We start from the raw sequence: 19042 nt of genomic DNA on the forward strand, positions 1-19042 counted from the left end.
CCTGACCTGCGGAACTCATTTGCATACAGCACACAGCTGCCTCGTGGAAGGATGATGCCCATCCAGGTTAAATACCATGAAAAAGACCTTTCTACAGGGATAGCTAATAGCGAACGGCAACAAATTAATATTGAGAAATGGCTGACATAATCTCACCCTGCAAACGGAGAAAAAGCCTTTTATTCCCAGAAACAGGCAGATGGGCTGTGTGCACGGCGTCGGCATTGACGCATGCACGGAGGGTATGGGCAGGCTGGTGCTGCGGAGCGATGTCACTGGGTTTCTGTGCATGCGCCGTCCAGTGCGCATGTGCAGACGGCTATCAGTGGCCATCTTGTGGTGGCAGGAGACACAGCGGGTCCTGAACACCTTCAGTCAACAAAAATCCATCAATCTCAGCATTAAAATTAACGATTAATCTAGCGTCAGTTGCCATTGCGGAACCTAATGCCCAATTTCTCCCACCCATGGGGCTCTTTTGATGACCTCGTATAATGGAAAGCACGATTTATTCCGTGAAATGCTCACATGATGTGACTTGAGGCACAACCATAATAACTAAATTAGTTTGTTAGCAATATAGTTTAATAATATTTGTGGGGTGGGGAGGGGAAGTTGACAATTTGTTTTATTAAATGATGAGTTTACAATAACACAATTGTACACAGCCAGTGGACAGCCTTTACCATTGAATCTAAAACATTAAGATTAACACACAGGCCGTCTCATATAGTAAATGCTAACTCAAACAACACATCTCATGCAAGCTTAACACAGGTGGCTCTTTATAAAATACATCATTGTTGTTAACATCAAGTACATCAATATTGTTAACACAAAAGCAAAAAAGAAAGAACTGGACGACCTCATTCTTTCGCGAAACATTACTTCTCTCTTCCCTTTTCTTTGTTAGTGATTGGGTACGAAGCTGTGAGCAGCCAGTATGAAAAACAAAACAAAAAATAGAATTTCTCTCTCTCTCTTGGCCCCTAGGGAGTTGTCAGTGCGACGCTCTCAGGTAATGACTGTGGGTCCCCTCCTGCCTGTCCGATCGTGAATCTGAGACAGCTTCAGCGCGATGGCGATCAAAGGGCCCAGCACCACCTGCGGAAGAGAAACAGAAACCACTGCTGATTGGGATCCTTCCTGAAGGTGCCCCTCCACCCCTTCTGATGGTTGTTCATTCACAAGGAACAGAAGGATGCCATTCAGCCCCTCCATCTTGTTCTGCCATTCGATTAGATTGTGGCTGTATCTTAACTCCATTGACCTGCCTTGGTTCTATAATTCTGTAAACCCTTGCTTAACAAAAACCCATCAATCCCAGTCTTGAAGTTTTCAATTTACCCTGCCCCAGTCTCAACAGCTTTTTGGAGGAGAGAGTTCCAGATTTCCACTCACCTTTGCGTGAAGAAGTGCTTCCTGACATCTCCTCTGAACGGCCTGGCTCTAGTTTTAAGATTCCCTTGTTCTGGATTTCCCCACTCCCTCCACCCTAATCTCTCTCTGTCTACTCTATTCAATTCTATTAATCAACTTAAACATCTTATTCTTCAAGGGGGTACAAGACTAGCCTACGCTGCAACAGCAATTTGTATTTATATATAAAAGGGGAGGCGATGGAGTACTATTGTCACTGGACCAGTAATCCAGAGACCCAGGGTAATGCTCCGGGGACCCAGCTTCGAATCCAGCGGAATTCAATAAAAATCTGGAATTAAAAAGTCTAATGGGGAACAATTGTTGTAAAAACCCACCTGGTTCACTAATGCCCTTTAGGAGAAGGGAAATTTGACCCTTCTGACCCCTTACCTAGGGTCTGCCTACATGCGACTCCAGAGCCACTCTTAAGTGCTCTCTGAAATGGCCTAGCAAAATGAAACCGGACATACCACCCGCCATTGACCTAGGCACTGGAAATGACAATGGCAATCACAGCCCTGTTGACCCTGCAAAGTCCTCCTTACTAACATCTGGGAGCGAGTTACAAAATTGGGAGAGCTGTCTCACAGACTAGTCAAGCAAGGCATCCTCATGGAATCATACCTGACAGATAATGTCCCAGACACCACCATCACCATAACAAAAACAGAATTACCTGGAAAAACTCAGCTGGTGGCGCATGGCACTGAGTGTGGATCTCAGAATGTGACGGGAACAGCAGTCTGAGAAATGTTTTATGTCCCGGAGGTACCTGTAATCCTGGGTGTGTTCAAAACATGAGGGGTGGAATTTCAGTTAAAATCCACGTGGGGTAAGTCGGAGACGGAGACAGTCACTGAGAAAGGAGATATGGCTGTGAAAGCGGGTTTTAGTAAACACCTTGTCAAACACCAGGAGAGAAATGGAAAGCAATGAAGGTGAGCAAGGCAAAAGAGAGATACGGAAATCTTGTCGTAGAGACGAACAGAACTTCTTCAAGGTAGGCATTTCTTGAAGAGCAGTGGCAGTCAATTAAACACAGATAAAAACAAAAAACTGCTTCCCTTCCTTGACCTCTCTGTCTCAATCTCTGGTGATAGGCTGTCCACCAATATCCATTACAAGCCTACCGACTCCCACAGCTACCTCGACTACAGCTCCTCACACCCCGCTTCCTGTAAGGACTCCATCCCATTCTCTCAATTCCTTCGCCTCCGTCGCATCTGTTCTGATGATGCTACCTTCAAAAACTGTTCCTCTGACATGTCCTCCTTCTTCCTTAACCGAGGTATTCCACCCACGGTTGTTGACAGGGCTCTCAACCGTGTCCGGCCCATCTCCCGCGCATCCGCCCTCACGCCTTCTCCTCTCTCCCAGAAACATGATAGGGTCCCCCTTGTCCTCACTTATCACCCCATCAGCCTCCGCATTCAAAGGATCATCCTCCGCCATTTCCGCCAACTCCAGCATGATGCCACCACCAAACACATCTTCTCTTCAATCCCCCTGTTGGCATTCCGTAGGGATTGTTCCCTCCGGGAAACCCTGGTCCACCCCTCTATCACCCCCTACTCCTCAACTCCCACATATGGCACCTCCCCATGCCCACGCAAAAGATGCAACACCTGCCCCTTCACTTCCTCTCTCCTCACTGTCCAAGGGCCCAAACACTCCTTTCAAGTGAAGCAGCATTTCACATGCATTTCCCCCAACTTAGTCTACTGTATTCGTTGCTCCCAATGCGGTCTCCTCAACATTGAAGAGACCAAACGTAAACTGGGCGACCGCTTTGCAGAACATCTGCGGTCTGTCCACAAGAATGACCCAAACCTCCCTGTCGCTTGCCATTTTAACACTCCACCCTGCTCTCTTGCCCACATGTCTGTCCTTGGCTTGCTGCATTGTTCCAGTGAAGCCCAACGCAAACTGGAGGAACAGCACCTCATCTTCCGACTAGGCACTTTACAGCCTTCCGGACTGAATATTGAATTCAACAACTTTAGGTCTTGAACTCCCTCCTCCATCCCCACCCCCTTTCTGTTTCTTACCCCTTCCTTTTGTTTTTTCCAATAAATTATATAGATTTTTCTTTTCCCACCTATTTCCATTATTTTTAAAATATTTTTAAATCTTTTATGCTTCCCCCACTCCCACTAGAGCTATACCTTGAGTGCCCTACCATCCATTCTTAATTAGCACATTCGTTTAGATAATATCACCAACTTCAACACCTCTGTGTTCTTTTGTTCTTTTGTCTGTGACACCTTTTGATGATCTGCTTCTATCACAGCTTGCTTGTCCCTACAACCACACCACCCCCTCCACTTCTCTCCCCCCACCCAACCCCCCCACCACACACACACCTTAAACCAGCTTATATTTCACCCCTTTCCTTGGATTCACCTAGTTCTGTTGAAGGGTCATGAGGGCTCGAAACGTCAACTCTTTTCTTCTCCGCCGATGCTGCCAGACATGCTGAGTTTTTCCAGGTAATTCTGTTTTTGTTTTTGACCACCTTCACCATCCCTGGCCACCCATGCCAGTAGGACAGGACATAACCAGCAGAGGTGATGGCACAGTGGTATGCAGTCGGGAGGGAGTTGCCCCGGGAGTCCTCAGCATCGACTCCGGACCCCACGAAGTCTCACATGGGCAAGGAAACCTCCTGCTGATTACCACATACTGCCATCCCTCAGCTGATGAATCAGTGCTCCTCCATGTTGAACACCACTTGGAGGAAGCACTGAGGGTGGCAAGAGCGCAGAATGTATTCTGGGTGGGGGACTTCAATGTCCATCACCAAGAGTGGCTCAGTAGCACCACTGCTGGCCGAATGCAAAATGACATTGCCACTCTACTGGGTCTGCGGCAGGTGGTGAGGGAAAAACATACTTGACCTCATCCTCACCAACCTGCCTGTTGCATATGCATCTGTCCATGACAGTATCGGTAAGAGTGACCACCGCACAGTTGTGGAGATGAAGTCCAGCCTTTACATCGAGGTTACCCTCCATCGTGTGGTGTGGCACTACCACCGTGCTAAATGGGATTGATTTTGAGCAGATCTAACAACTAAAGACTTGGCATCCATGAGGTGCTGTGGGCCACCAGCAGCAGAATTGTACTCGAATACATTCTGTAACCTCCTGGCCTGGTATATCCTCCACTCTACCGTTACCATCAAGCCAGGGGATCAACACTGGTTCAACGAAGAATGCAGGAGGGCATGCCAGGAGCAGCACCAGGCATATCTAAAAGTGAGGTGTGAACCTATAACACAGGAACTACTAGTGTGCTGACCAGCATAAGTAGACAGAGCTAAGTGATCCACAACTAACGGATCAGATCTAAGCTCTGCAGTCCTGCCACACCCAGTGGCGAATGGTGGTGGACAATTAAACAGCTCACTGGAGGAGGAGGTTCCACAAATATCCCCATCCTCAATGATGGGGGAGCCCAGCACACCAGTGCAAAAGATAAGGCTGAAGCATTCGCAATAATCTTCAGCCATAAGTGCCGAGTGGATGATCCATCTTGGCCTCCTCCAGAGGTCTCCAGCATCACAGATGCCAGTCTTCAGCCAATTTGATTCACTCCACATGATATCAAGAAACAGCTGAAGGCACTGGATACTGCAAAGGCTATGGGCCCTGACAATATTCCGGCAATGGTACTGAAGACATGTGCTCCAGAACTTGCCATGCTCCTAGCCAAACTGGAATCTACCCGGCTATGTGGAAAATTGCCCAGGAATGTCCTATACACAAAAAGCAGAACAAATCCAACCCAGCCAATTACCGCCCCATCAGTCTACTCTCAATCATCAGTAAAGTAATGGAAGGGGTCATCGACAGTGCTATCAAGCGGCACTTGTTTAGCAATAACCTGCTCACTGATGCCCAGTTTGGGTTCCGCCAGTGCCACTCAGCTCCTAATCTCATTACAGTCTTGGTTCAAACATGGACAAACAGCTGAACTCCAGAGGTGAGGTAAGAGTGACTGCCCTTGACATCAAGGCAGTATTTGACCAAGTGTGGCATCAAGGAGCCCTAGCAAAACTGGAGTCAATGGGAATTGGGGGAAAAACTCTCCGCTGGTTGGAGTCATACCTAGCACAAAGGAAGATGGTTGTGGTTGTTTTAGGTCAGTCATCTCAGCTCCAGTACATCACTGCAGGAGTTCCTCAGGGTAGTGTCCTCAGCCCAACCATCTTCAGCTGCTCCATCAATGACCTTCCTTCCATCATAAGGTCAGAAGTGAGGATGTTCGCTGATGATTGCACAATGTTCAGCATCATTTGCGACACTTCAGATACTGAAGCAGTCCATGTCCAAATGCAGCAAGACCTGGACAATATCCAGGCTTGGGCTGACAAGTGGCAAGTAACATTCATGTCACACAAGTGTCAGGCAATGACCATCTCCAACGAGAAAGAATCCAACCATTGTCCCTTGATGTTCAATGGCATTATCATCACTGAATCCCCCACTATCAACATCCTGGGGGTTACCATTGACCAGAAACTGAACTGGACTAGCCATATAATTACTGTGGCTACAAGAGCAGGTCAGGGGATCCTGCGACGAGTAACTCAGCTCCTGACATCCCAAAACCTGTCCACCATCTTCAAGGCATAAGTCAGGAGTGTGATGGAATACTCCTCACTTGCCTGGATGAGTGCAGCTCCCACAACACTCAAGGAGTTTGACATCATCCAGGACAAAGCAGCCAGCTGGATCGGCACCACATCCACAAACATTCACTCCCTCCACCACCAACACACAGTAGCAGCAGTGCATACCATCTACAAGATTCACTGCAGGAATTCACCAAGGCTCCTCTGGCAGCACTTTCCAAACCCACGACTGCTACCATCTAGAAGGATAAGAGCAGCAGATAGATGGGAACACCACCACCTGGAAGATCCCCTCCAAGTCACTCACCATCCTGACTTGGAAATATATCGCCGTTCCTTCACCGTCGCTCGGTCGAAATCCTGGAACTCTCTCCCTAACAGCACTGTGGGTGTGCCTACACCACATGGACTGCAGCGGTTCAAGAAGGCAGCTCACCACCACCTTCTCAAGGGCAACTAGGGATGGGCAATAAATGCTGGTGAAGTCAGCGAAGCCCACATCCCGAGAATGAATTAAAAAAATGCCCCAAGGTGTTTCACAGGAGTGTTATCTCGGACAAAATTTGCCATCAAGACATCTGAGGGGATTTTAGGGACAGGTGCCCAAAAGCTTTGTCAAAGAGACAGGTTTTAAGAAGTGTCTTAAAGTAAGAGGGAGAGGTGGAGAGATTTAGGGAGGGAATTCCAGAGCTTAGGCTCTGTGCAGTTGAAGGCATGGCCACCAACAATGTAGAGATGGAAATGGGTGATCCAAAAGAAGCTGGAACTGGAGGAATACAGAGATCTCAGCGGGTTGTAGGGGCTGGGGGAGATTACAGAGATAGGGAGAGGGTGAGGGCCATGGTCAGATTTGAAAACAAGCATCAGAAGTTTGAATTCAAGGGCTGTTGGACAGGGAGCCAGTGTAGGTCAACGAGTACAGGGTGATGTGTAAATGGGGCTTGGTATGAGTTAGGACACAGGCAACAGAGCTGATGAGCTATAAGCATCCAGTATTCTTTTTGTGTATTGTGTATGTATTTGGCAATGTCACCTCTAATTCAAAGGTGTTAACTCAAATGATCTAATAATAGACAATTTTGCTGTGTTATTCACATAGTTGGATTCAAAATGTTGATCTGTTCAAATTTCTATAGCTCAAACTAATGACTTTGAATCATTAGAGATGGACTTTTAAATGTTGTTATATTATTATGGTACAAAACTTAATTGTAAAATGGATTAGCAATAGAACTGGGATCGCAGCCTGTCTCCACACTGCCCTCATCAGGTTGCATGGTGGTACTGTCTAGGCTGCAGACTCTACAGGGTAACGGGGGTGCAAGCACAACACTGGAAACAAGTGTAAAATTAACAACCCGCAAGTCAGAGTAAAGCTTACAATCAATCCTGTTTCTCATTTAATGGAAATGAAAGATGATAGGCCACCTATCAGAAACAACAGTTGTGAATAATAAGTTATGTCAGAACAAAAACAAAAATACCTGGAAAAACTCAGCAGGTCTGACAGCATCTGCGGAGAGGAACACAGTTAACGTTTCGAGTCCGTATGACTCTTCAACAGAACTAAAGAAAAATAGAAAAGAGGTGAAATATAAGCTGGTTTAAGGGGTGGTGGGACAAGTAGAGCTGGATAGAGGGCCAGTGATAGGTGGAGATTGCCAAAAGATGTCACAGACAAAAGGACAAAGAGGTGTTGAAGGTGGTGATATTATCTAAGAAATGTGCTAATAGGTGACATTAAGGGTAGAAAGCAGGACGAGCAAGGTACAGATAGCCCTAGTGGGAGTGGGGTGGGGGAAGGGATCGAAATAGGCTAAAAGGTAGAGATAAAACAATGGATGGAATTACATTTAAAAATAATGGAAATAGGTGGGAAAAGAAAAATCTATATAAATTATTGGAAAAAAGGGGGGATCAGAAAGGGGTTGGGGATGGAGGAGAGAGTTCATGATCTAAAATTGTTGAACTTAATATTCAGTCTGGAAGGCTGTAAAGTGCCTAGTTGGAAGATGATGTGCTGTTCCTCCAGTTGCGTTGAGCTTCACTGGAACAATGCAGCAAGCCAAGGATGGACATGTGGGCATGAGAGCAGGGTGGAGTGTTGAAATGGCAAGCAACAGGGAGGTCTGGGTCATGCTTGTGGATAGACCAAAGACCGTTTTGCGGAACACCTTCGGTCTGTCCACAAACACAAACTGGAGGAATAGCACCTCATTTTCCGACTAGGCACTTTACAGCCTTCCAGACTGAATATTGAGTTCAGCAATTTTAGATCATGAACTCTCTCCTCCATCCCCACCCCCTTTCCGATCCCCCTTTTTTCCAATAATTTGTATAGATTTTTCTTTTCCCACCTATTTCCATTATTTTTAAATGTATTTCCATCCATTGTTTCATCTCTACCTTTTGGCCTATTTCGATCCCTTCCCCCCCACCCCACCCCCACCAGGGCTATCTGTACCTTGCTCATCCTGCTTTCTACCCTTATTGTCACTTATTATTACATTCCTTAGATAATATCACATCTTCAGCACCTCTTTGTCCTTTTGTCTATGACATCTTTTGACAATCTCCACCTATCACTGGCCCTCTATTCAGCTCTAACTGTCCCATCCTCCCTTAAGCCAGTTTATATTTCACCTCTCTTCTATTTTCACTTAGTTCTGTTGAAGAGTCATACGAACTCGAAACGTTAACTGTGTTCCTCTCCGCAGATGCTGCCAGACCTGCTGAGTTTTTCCAGGTATTTTTGTTTTGGTTTTGGATTTCCAGCATCCGCAGTTTTTTGCTTTTATAATAAGGATGTCAGCTCTGGCTCACACTCTATGAGTTGGAAGGTTGTGGGTTCAAGGCCCAATCCAGAGATTTGAGCACAAAATCTAGGCTGACACTGGAGGCGCAGTACTGATGGACTGCTGCACTGTTAGTGGTGCTGTTTTTCAGGTGAGATGATAAACTAAAGTCCTGCTTGCCCACTAATGTGGATGTAAAAGATCCCATGGCGCTGTTTGGAAGATGGCCAGGCCTCAGTGTTCTAGCCAATATTTATCCCTCAACCAACATCACGAAAAAACAGATTATTTGGTTGTTACCATGTAGTTTGTGGGAGCTTGCTGTGGACAAAATGGCTGCCATGTTTCCTACATAACAACAGTGCATGCCCTGAGCAGGGTGACCAATGTCCCGGATTTTACAGGGCTGCCCCCGATTTGTTGGAGTTGGTCTATGTCTCAGGCTGTTTGTTTCCGAGACGCAGTTTGTCCCGTAATCCAGACCTTTAAACCTTGAGCGTGTGAAGCACACGTCTGTGCTCCCCTCCTGGAGGCCTGATCTTAAAGCTCAGCAACTCTCACAGGTTCACACTCCCCCACCCCCACCCCATACTCACAGCTTCACCCTACCCCCACCCCCACCCTATACTCACAGGTTCACCCCACCCCCACCCCCACCCTATACTCACAGGTTCACCCCACCCCCACCCCCACCCTATACTCACAGCTTCACCCTACCCCCACCCCCACCCTATACTCACAGGTTCACCCCACCCCCACCCCCACCCTATTCTCACAGTTTCACCCCACCCCCACCCCCACCCTATTCTCAGTTTCACCCCACCCCCACCCCCACCCTATTCTCACAGCTTCACCCCACCCCCACCCCCACCTTATTCTCACAGGTTCACACTCCCTCACCCCCACCTCCGCCCTCACAGATTCACCCCACCCCCACCCCTTTCTCACAGGTTCGCCCCTGCCCTCATCCCCACCCCCACCCCCACCCCCACCCGTACCCCGCTCTCACAGGTCCACACTCCCCCCACCCCCACCCCGCTCTCACAGATTCACACTCCCCCACCCCCACCCTATTCTCACAGGTTCACCCCACTCCCACCCTATTCTCACAGGTTCACACTCCCCCCACCCCCACCCCGCTCTCACAGATTCACCCCACTCCCACCCCCACCCTGCTCTCACAAATTCACCCCACCCCACCCCTTTCACACAGGTTTGCCCCCGCCCTCATCCCCACCGCCACCCCTACCCACACCCCGCTCTCACAGGTCCACACTCCCCCCACCCCCACCCCGCTCTCACAGGTCCACACTCCCCCCACCCCCACCCCGCTCTCACAGGTCCACACTCCCCCCACCCCCACCCCACTCTCATAGGTCCACACTCCCCCCACCCCGCTCTCACAGGTTCACACTCCCCCCACCCCTTTCTCACAGGTTCACCCCCGCCCTCATCCTCACCCCCACCCCCACCCCCACCCCTCTCTCACAGGTTTACACTCCCCCCACCCCTTTCTCACAGGTTTGCTCCTGCCCTCATCCCCACCCCCACTCCCATCCCACTCTCACAGGTCCACACTCCCGCCACCCCCATCCCACTCTCACAGGTCCACACTCCCGCCACCCCCATCCCACTCTCACAGGTCCACGCTCCCCCCACCCCCATCCCTCTCTCACAGGTTTACACTCCCCCCACCCCTTTCTCACAGGTTTGCTCCCGCCCTCATCCCCAACCCCACCCGCATCCCACTCTCACAGGTCCACACTCCCCCCACCCCCACCCCACTCTCACAGGTTTGCCACTCGGAAATGTCCCTTTACATTTCTCCTGACAGTTGGCCACCCTGGTTCTGATTTCATGAAAGGTGCTATATAAATGCAAGTCTCTCTTTTCTATACAATGTTTTAACCTTGCTTCAATTACATACAGTCAGAATAACTAAACAGTTTGAGATGTCAATCTTACAAGCGGCATCTTTATTAGAATTATTGTATAGAAATCTATTCCTGCTTTGAAATCACTTAGCACACAAGATACACATTCATCATGATGCAAGTACACATTAAGGCAGTAAGCTCTCATTCTGCTGCTGAAAATCACTCAGACAGCAATAGGTTTTCACTGCTGTGCAGTTGCTTTTAGTACTGCCCTCATATGGATGACAAATTATGTTAGAGTTTCCGTTATGGGGCCAATTGAGGAATTAGGCCCAGAATGTGTTTGAAATTGTGCTAAAACCCACCTGCATAATCACAGAACAAAATCTTCTAAGAAACAATGACAGAATGTAACCTTTTCCTATCCTATTCAAAAGTATTCTTTGATATATTTAAAAAGTGGTAACCTGGCTCAGTTTGATTAATAAATTGAAAGTGTGTTTTTTCATAAAAAAGAAGCACTTTTAACAAGGTGTTCAGTCTTTTACCTTTGCGTAATCCAATTGAAAATCACTGAAAATAACTAAGGAAAAACTCTATTGAAACATATAATGGTTTGATCAGTGTACAGTAGTCAGCTTCTTAGTCAATTAACTATTTCTTGATATAAAGACTTTTGAAATGTGCTCCTTGTGCATAATGTAAGAAATAGAGTGCAGTTTGAAAAGCCTTACCAACAGTGCACAATCGGTGGGATATCACAATATTGGTCAAAGGTTATAGAGCTATAGAGTCATCTACGGCACAGAAGGAGGCCTTTCAACCTATCAAGGCCGTGCTGGCTCTCTGCAGAGTAATCCCGTCAGTCCCATTCCCCTGCTTGATCCCTGTAGTCCTGCAAGTTTATTTCCTTCAAGCGCCCGTCCACTTGCTTTTTGAAATCATTCATCGTCTCCGCTCCTGAGTGGGCAGCGAGTCCCAGGTCATTACCACTCGCTGTGTGAAAAAAAATGTTCCTCCTCACATTCCCCCCCTTGCATCTCTTGCTCCAAAACCCTGAATCTGTGGTCCCCGCCTAGCGCTTGGACGATCAGCCAATGGGAAGGATTTTCCTTGCTGTAAGTGTGGCCTAATCCAGGCGAATCGAATCCTGACCCAGTTTACAAGATGACAAAAAAGGTGTAAGTGGTTAAGGGACGTAACTCACTTATGCTTTAAAATTCCCTGATTTTTTACTCTGTCTTGGCTGATTCCATCTGGATGGTGCTGATGTAGCAAGTGGGGACAAGCAGGAACTCGACCCCGTGATGTTTGTCTAATCTGCCGCTGGCTGCATACAAAATAATTATGAAGTTGTGGAAAGAGGTTTAGAAATATTTTGGATTGTGAGTCAACCGCGCCTCCTGGTGGCAGGTCAAATACAAGTGCAACAATCACTGAGCAGCTGAAGATCATTCCCCTTCCTCACCCAAAAACACAGGCAACTAAAACATTGTGAAAGTATTTTTCACATGTTATTCCTTTAGTTCTTTCCTCTCTCTTGATAACTTCCACAGATACTAGGCAGAGTGTGATATCTCACCCCTGTGGCTTTCCATGATGCACTAGACCATATGTTGAATGTTAGCTATTTGACTATGGAATCACAGGATTGTAATGGTACAGGAGGCCATTCAGCCCATTGTGTCTGCACTGGCTCGCCAAATGAACAATATGACTCAGTGCCATTCTCCTGCTTTTTCCCCATAACCCTGCACATTGTTTCTATTCAAATAATCATCAAATGCCCTCTTGAATGCCTCGATTGAACCTGTCTCCACCACACTTCCAGGCAGTGCATTCCAGACCCGAACCACTTGCTGTGTAAAAAAGCTTTTTCTCACGTCACATTTACTTCTTTTGCAAATCACTTTAAATCTGTGCCCTCTCATTCTCAATCCTCTTACGCGCGGGAACAGCTTCTCCCTATCTACTCTGTCCAGCCCCCTCATGATTTTGAACACCTCTATCAAATCTCCTCTTAGCCTTCTCCTCTCCAATGAGAACAGTTCCAACTTCTCCAATCTATCTTCATAACTGAAGTTTCGCATCCCTGGAACCATTTTTGTAAATCCCTTCTCCACTCTCTTCAATGTGTTCACATCCTTCCTAAAGCCCAGGATGCTTTATTAAATGCTCTCTCCACCTGTCCTGTCACCTTCAATGATCTATGCACATACATACCCAGGTCCCTCTGCTTCTGCACACCCTTTAGAATTGCACCCCTTAGTTTATACTGTCTCTCCATGTTCTTCCTACCAAAATGAATCACTTCACACTTCTCCATATTGAACTCCATCTGCCACCTATCTGCCCACTCAACCCACTTGCCTGTGTCCTTTTGAAGTTCTACACTGTCCTCCCCACAGTTTACAATGCTTCTAAGTTTTGTATCAACTGCAAACTTTGAAATTGTCCCATGCACACTAAGATCTCGATCATTAATCTATATCAGGGAAAGCAAGGGTCCCAATACTGACCCCAGGGAACTCCACTACAAACCTTCCTCCAGCCCGAAAAATATCCATTAACCGTCACTCAGTTTCCTATTACTCAGCCAATTTTGTATCCATGTTGCTACTGTCCCTTTTATTCCATGAGCTGTAACTTATCTCACAAGTCTGTTGTGCAGCACTGTATCAAATGCCTTTTGGAAGTTCATGTACACCACTCCCAAGTACAGCTCCCAGCAGGTTGACTGAAGAGTAATCTGAGGCAGCATCCTTGGATGACCTTTCTTCCCTCCACTAGAGGGAGTCAAAGGTCAATTGCTGAGGTCTCACTGCTACACCAAATTAACAAAAGATTGGTTAATGAGAGATCAGTTAATAATAGACCTCGGCATAACCTTAAAATTAAAGCCAGGCTGTTCAGGGGTAATGTCAAAAAGAACTTCTTCACACAAAGGAAGTCAAAGTCTGGAACTCTCGCCCCCTCCCCCCAAAATAAAGCTGTTGCAACTGGGGGTCAATTGAAAATTTCAAAATTGAGATTGATAGATTTTTGTCAGGTAAGGGGATTAAAGGTTCCAAAACCGAAATGGGTAGATGGAGCTAAGATACAGATCACCCATGATCTGAGTGGTGGAACAACTCGATAGGCTGAATGGCCTCCTTCTGTTCACATGTTCCTGTCAGCTACAAAAAGATTAAATCTGAGATTGGGTGCCACTGTTGCGTTTGTCCAGTTAACCACTGCTGCCCCAAGTTAATAAGAGATGGGTTAACAAGAAATCGATGAGTTAAAGATTAGGGACTGATTGGACTGAGGAAGTAACAAGCAAGATGAATAAAGGGGAATCTGTAGATGTGGTGTACTTGGATTTCCAAAAGGCATTTGATAAGGTGCCACAGCCAAGGTTGCTACACAAAATAAGAGCTCCTGGTGTAAGGGGTAGTCTATTCACATGAGTAAAGGATTGGCTAGCCAACAGGAAGCACAGCATAGGGATAAATGGGTCATTTTCAGGTTGACAAGCTGTAACTAGTGGAGTGCCACAGGAATCAGTGCTGGGACCTCAACTATTTATAATCTGTATCAATGACTTGGATGAAGGGGTTGAATGTATAGTTGTTAAATTTGCTGATGACACAAAGATAGATAGGACAGTACATTATGAAGAGGACATAAGGAGTCTGCAAAGGAATATAGATAGGCTAAGTGAATGGGTAAAAAATTGGCAGATGGAATATAATATGGGAAAATGTGAGGTTTGTCCACTTTGGTAGGATGAATAGAAAAGCAGCATATTATCTAAATAAGACAGATTGCAGAACTCTGCAGTACAGAGGGATCTGGGTATCCTGGCACACAGGAACATAGAAAATAAGAGCAAGGTAGGCCATTTGGCCCCTCAAGCCTGCTCCACCTTTCAATAAGATCAAGGTTGATCTACCTCAACTCCTTTTTCATGCAGGTATCCCAATATCCTCTGACATCTTTAATATCTAGAAATCTATCGATCTCTATCTTCAATATACTAAGTGACCGAGCTTCCACTGGGTTCGAGGATTACAAAAGGTTTACCACCCTCTGAGTGAAGAAATTCCTCCTCATCTCAGTCCTAAACAGCCTACCTCTTATTCTGAGACTGTGTCCCCTGGTTCTTGACCCCCAGCCAGGGGAAAGCAATTTGAATAACAAAAGGATAGTAAGTAGATACAGCAAGTGATAAAGAAGGTAAATGGAATGTTAAAAGCAAAAAAACTGCGGATTCTGGAAATCCAAAACATAAACAAAAATACCTGGAAAAACTCAACAGGTCTGACTATCTGCGGAGAGGAACACAGTTAACATTTCGAGTCCAAATGAGTCTTCATCAGAACTAAGGAAAAATAGAAAAGAGGTGAAATATAAACTGGTTTAAGGAGGGGTGGGACAAGTAGAGCTGGATAGAGGGCCAGTGATAGGTGGAGATTGCCAAAAGATGTCATAGACAAAAGGACAAAGAGGTGTTGAAGGTGGTGATATTATCTAAGGAATGTGCTAATGGTGACATTAAGGATAGAAAGCAGGACGAGCAAGGTACAGGTAGCCCTAGTGGGGGTGGAGTGTGGGGGAAGGGATCGAAATAGGCTAAAAGGTAGAGATGAAACAATGGATGGAAATACATTTAAAAATAATGGAAATAGGTGGGTAAAGAAAAACATATATAAATTATTTGAAAAAGGGGGATCGGAAAGGGTTGGGGATGGAAGAGAGAGTTCACGATCTAAAATTGTTGAACTCAATATTCAGTCCAGAAGGCTGTAAAGTGCCTAGTCAGAAGATGAGGTGCTGTTCCTCCAGTTTGCGTTAAGCTTCACTGGAACAATGTAGCAGGCCAAGGACAGACATGTGGGCATGAGAGCAGGGTGGAGTGTTAAAATTTCAAGCGACAAGGGGGTCTGGGTCATGCTTGCGGACAGACCGAAGGTGTTCCACAAAGCGGTCACCCAGTCTGCATTGGTTCCAATGTAGAGGAAACCGCATTGGGAGCAGCGAATGCAGTAGACTAAATTGGGAAGTGCAAGTGAAATGCTGCTTCACTTGAAAGGAGTGTTTAGGCCTTTGGACGGTGAGAAGGGGGCAAGTAAAGGGGCAAGTGTTGCACCTTCTGTGTTTGCAAGGGAAGGTGCCGTGGGAGGGCGTGAGGTGTAGGGGGTGATGGAGGAGTGGACCAGGGTGTCCCGGAGGGAAAAATCCCTGCGGAATGCCGCCAAGGGGGGCGAAGGGAAAATGTTTATGGTGGTGGCATCATGCTGGAGTTGGCGGAAATGGCACAGGATGATCCTTTGAATGCGGAGGCTGGTGGGTTGATAAGTGAGGACAAGGGGGACCCTACCATGGTTCTGGGAAGGAGAAGAAGGTGTGAGGGCGGATGCACAGGAGATGGGCCGGATATGGTTGAGGGCTCTATCAACCACCGTGGGTGGAAAACCTCGGTTAAGGAAGAAGGAATACATGTCAGAGGAACTGTTTTTGAAAGTGGCATCATCAGAACAGATACAACGGAGGCGAAGGAACAGAGAGAATGGGATGGAGTCCTTACAGGAAGGCTTATCTTACGAGGAACGTTGGACAGGCTGGGCTTCTATCCATTGGAGTTTAGAAGAATGAGAGCTGATCTTATTGAAACATATAAGATCCTGAAGGGAACTTGACAGGGTGGATGCTGAAAGGATGTTTCCCCTATGTGGGACACACAAACACAGTTTAAAATTAGGGGGTCTTCCAATTAAGACGGAGATGAGGAGAATTTTTTTGGCTTAGAGGGTCACTAGTCTGTGTGATTCTCTTCACCAGAGAGCAGTGGAGGTTGGGTCATTGGATATGTTTAAGACAGAGTTAGATAGATTCTTGATTAACAAGGGAGTCAACAGGGGATAGACGAAATGTGGAGTTGTGGCCACATTCAGTTCAGCCGTGATCCTATCAAATGGCGGAGCAGGATCCAAAGGGCCGAATGGCTCACTCCTGTTCCTAATTTGTAGTTTTGTCTGTTCGAATGTAGACTGCCAAAAATGCTTAACTGTTGAGTCTCAGCACTAACATGTTGAAGAGCAGGAAGACTATTATTAATGCTTCTTAAAACAAAAGTTCACCAACACTGCCAATGTGTCTGGAAAATTACACTTGCATAAGCAATGTAATGACGGTGATATTAATATTAATGGAAGCTCAGTTATCCATAGACTTGTATGAAACATTCTCTCAGTTAGTTGGTATTATAGCTATGTTCATTTTGATCGCTATCCTTATGTCTCGCTAAACTTTGAGGGCTTGTATATGTGTACATCACAGTGCTATTAATCAATGATCAAACAAGTCCATTGATAGTCTTTCAGCTTTTTCTCTAAATCCTACTGTTCTTCCACTCTGAAAAAGGTTTATATTTCACTCAGCCATACCTCCAGTCTTGACTGTTTCGATTGTCTCCTGGCTAGTGTCCCACCTTGCACGCTCCATGGATTTTAGCTCATCCAAAGCTCGATGCCCATATCCTAACTTGCACCAAATCCTGTTCATCCATCACCCACATGTTCACTGATTTACACTGCCTCCTGATCCAGCAACACTTCAGATGCAAAATGCCTTGCTTTCAAATCCCTCCCTGTCCTCCTTCCTGCTCCCTATCTGTAATCTCCACCTTCTGCGATCTGTACACTCCTCCAATTCTGAATTCTCGATATCCTTGATTTCCATTGCTCAATCTTTGGCAACCGTACCCTTTGCTTCCTGGGCCGAAAGCTCTGGACTTCTCTCCCTAAACCTCTCTGCCTCTCTACCTCTCTCTCCTTTAAGACACTCCTTAAAACCTACCTCTTTGACCAAGCTTTTGGTCACCTGCTCTAAATTTTGTTTGATTATTGCTCCTGTGAAAAAGCTTAGGATTAAGGTGCCATACAAATACAAGTTGTTGTTAGGTAGACAGGAGGAAGAGATACGATTTTGGCCTCAGCAAGTACTTGAGCAGGCTTCAGGAAGACTGGGTAGGCCTCTGATTTTCCCTCCTTACTGTTGTTATATGCGTTCTTTAGATGTCTCAATGATGAGGTCTTGAGACTTGTATGTTTAGACATGAACTGTTTATTGTTAACCTTTAACTATTTACAGATCCCAGGTTACTGTCATGCATGGTGCTGTTAACTCCATGCAGTCTAGTTCCAGAGTGTTCTTTCTGGACTCTTTGCTCAGTCTATTAACATGTGACTCTATACATCATACTGTGGGCAGTGCTATTCTCAAGTCCCACATTAACCCTTGCTCTGCTGAGCACGTTTACATTACAGTGGCATGCAGCACATATAACATTATACAACACTTACCTGTGAGGAAACATCCTTAACATCATTGCCCAAACTGGTGACAAACCCTATGGAGAAGCTGCATGTGTAGAGCTGCAGTTATTGAGTTACCACCTATCACCAGGGTTTGTACTATGCAATTTAATGTTTGAGTGAGCTGCTCATAACCTTTTATAATGTGAACTCAAACCGAGACTGGTAACTATTCTTCTCTGCTCACTGTTTGCTCTTGTGACCTGAGCTGTTCGTTACTTCTTTCAATAAGTTTCCATCAGTAGCAAAGTAAACATCTTAGAATTGTAGAATGATACAGCACAGAAGGAGACAATGTGGTCTATCATGTCTATGCTGGCTCTTTGAAAGAGCTATCCAATTAGTCCTGCTCCCCTGCTCTTTCCCCACACCCTGCAAATGTCTTCTTTTTAAGTGTTTATCCAATTCCCTTTTAAAGTTACTATTAAATCTGCTTTCAGGCAGCGCATTCTAGATCAGAACAACTTGTGTAAATACATTTCTCCACTTGTTCCCTTTGATTCATTTGCCAATTATCTTAAATCTGTCAATGCTCCCAATGCGGTCTCCTCTACACTGGAGAGACCAAACGCAGACTGGGCGACCGCTTTGCAGAACACCTTCGGTCTGTCCACAAGAATGACCCAGACCTCCCTGTCGCTTGCCATTTCAACACTCCACCCTGCTCTCTTGCCCACATGTTTGTCCTTGGCTTGCTGCATTGTTCCAGTGAAGCTCAACACAAACTGGAGGAACAGAACCTCATCTTCCGACTAGGTACTCTACGGCCTTCCGGACTGAATATTGAATTCAACAACTTTAGATCTTGAACTCCCTCCTCCATCCCCACCCCCTTTCTGTTTCCCCCTTCCTTTTGTTTTTTCCAATAATTTATATAGATTTTTCTTTTCCCACCTATTTCCATTATTTTTAAATCTATACCTTTTATGCCCTTTTAGTCTTATTTCACCCCAC

General features: G+C 46.1%; 1 protein-coding gene across 1 annotated transcript in view; it reads right to left on the reverse strand.

Moving 5' to 3' along the window:
• Positions 1-567: 567 nt before the first annotated feature.
• Positions 568-19042, reverse strand: part of pgm5 (phosphoglucomutase 5) — a 159943-nt gene continuing 141468 nt past the window's right edge. Inside the window, exon 11 of the mRNA XM_041186473.1 lies at positions 568-1104. Within this exon, the coding sequence (XP_041042407.1) occupies positions 1015-1104 (90 nt within the window). The 3' untranslated portion in view covers positions 568-1014. The remainder of the gene's footprint in view (positions 1105-19042) is intronic.

The sequence above is a fragment of the Carcharodon carcharias genome, chromosome 4 (genome assembly GCF_017639515.1).
Source record: "Carcharodon carcharias isolate sCarCar2 chromosome 4, sCarCar2.pri, whole genome shotgun sequence".
NCBI classification, from domain to species: Eukaryota; Metazoa; Chordata; class Chondrichthyes; order Lamniformes; family Lamnidae; genus Carcharodon; species Carcharodon carcharias.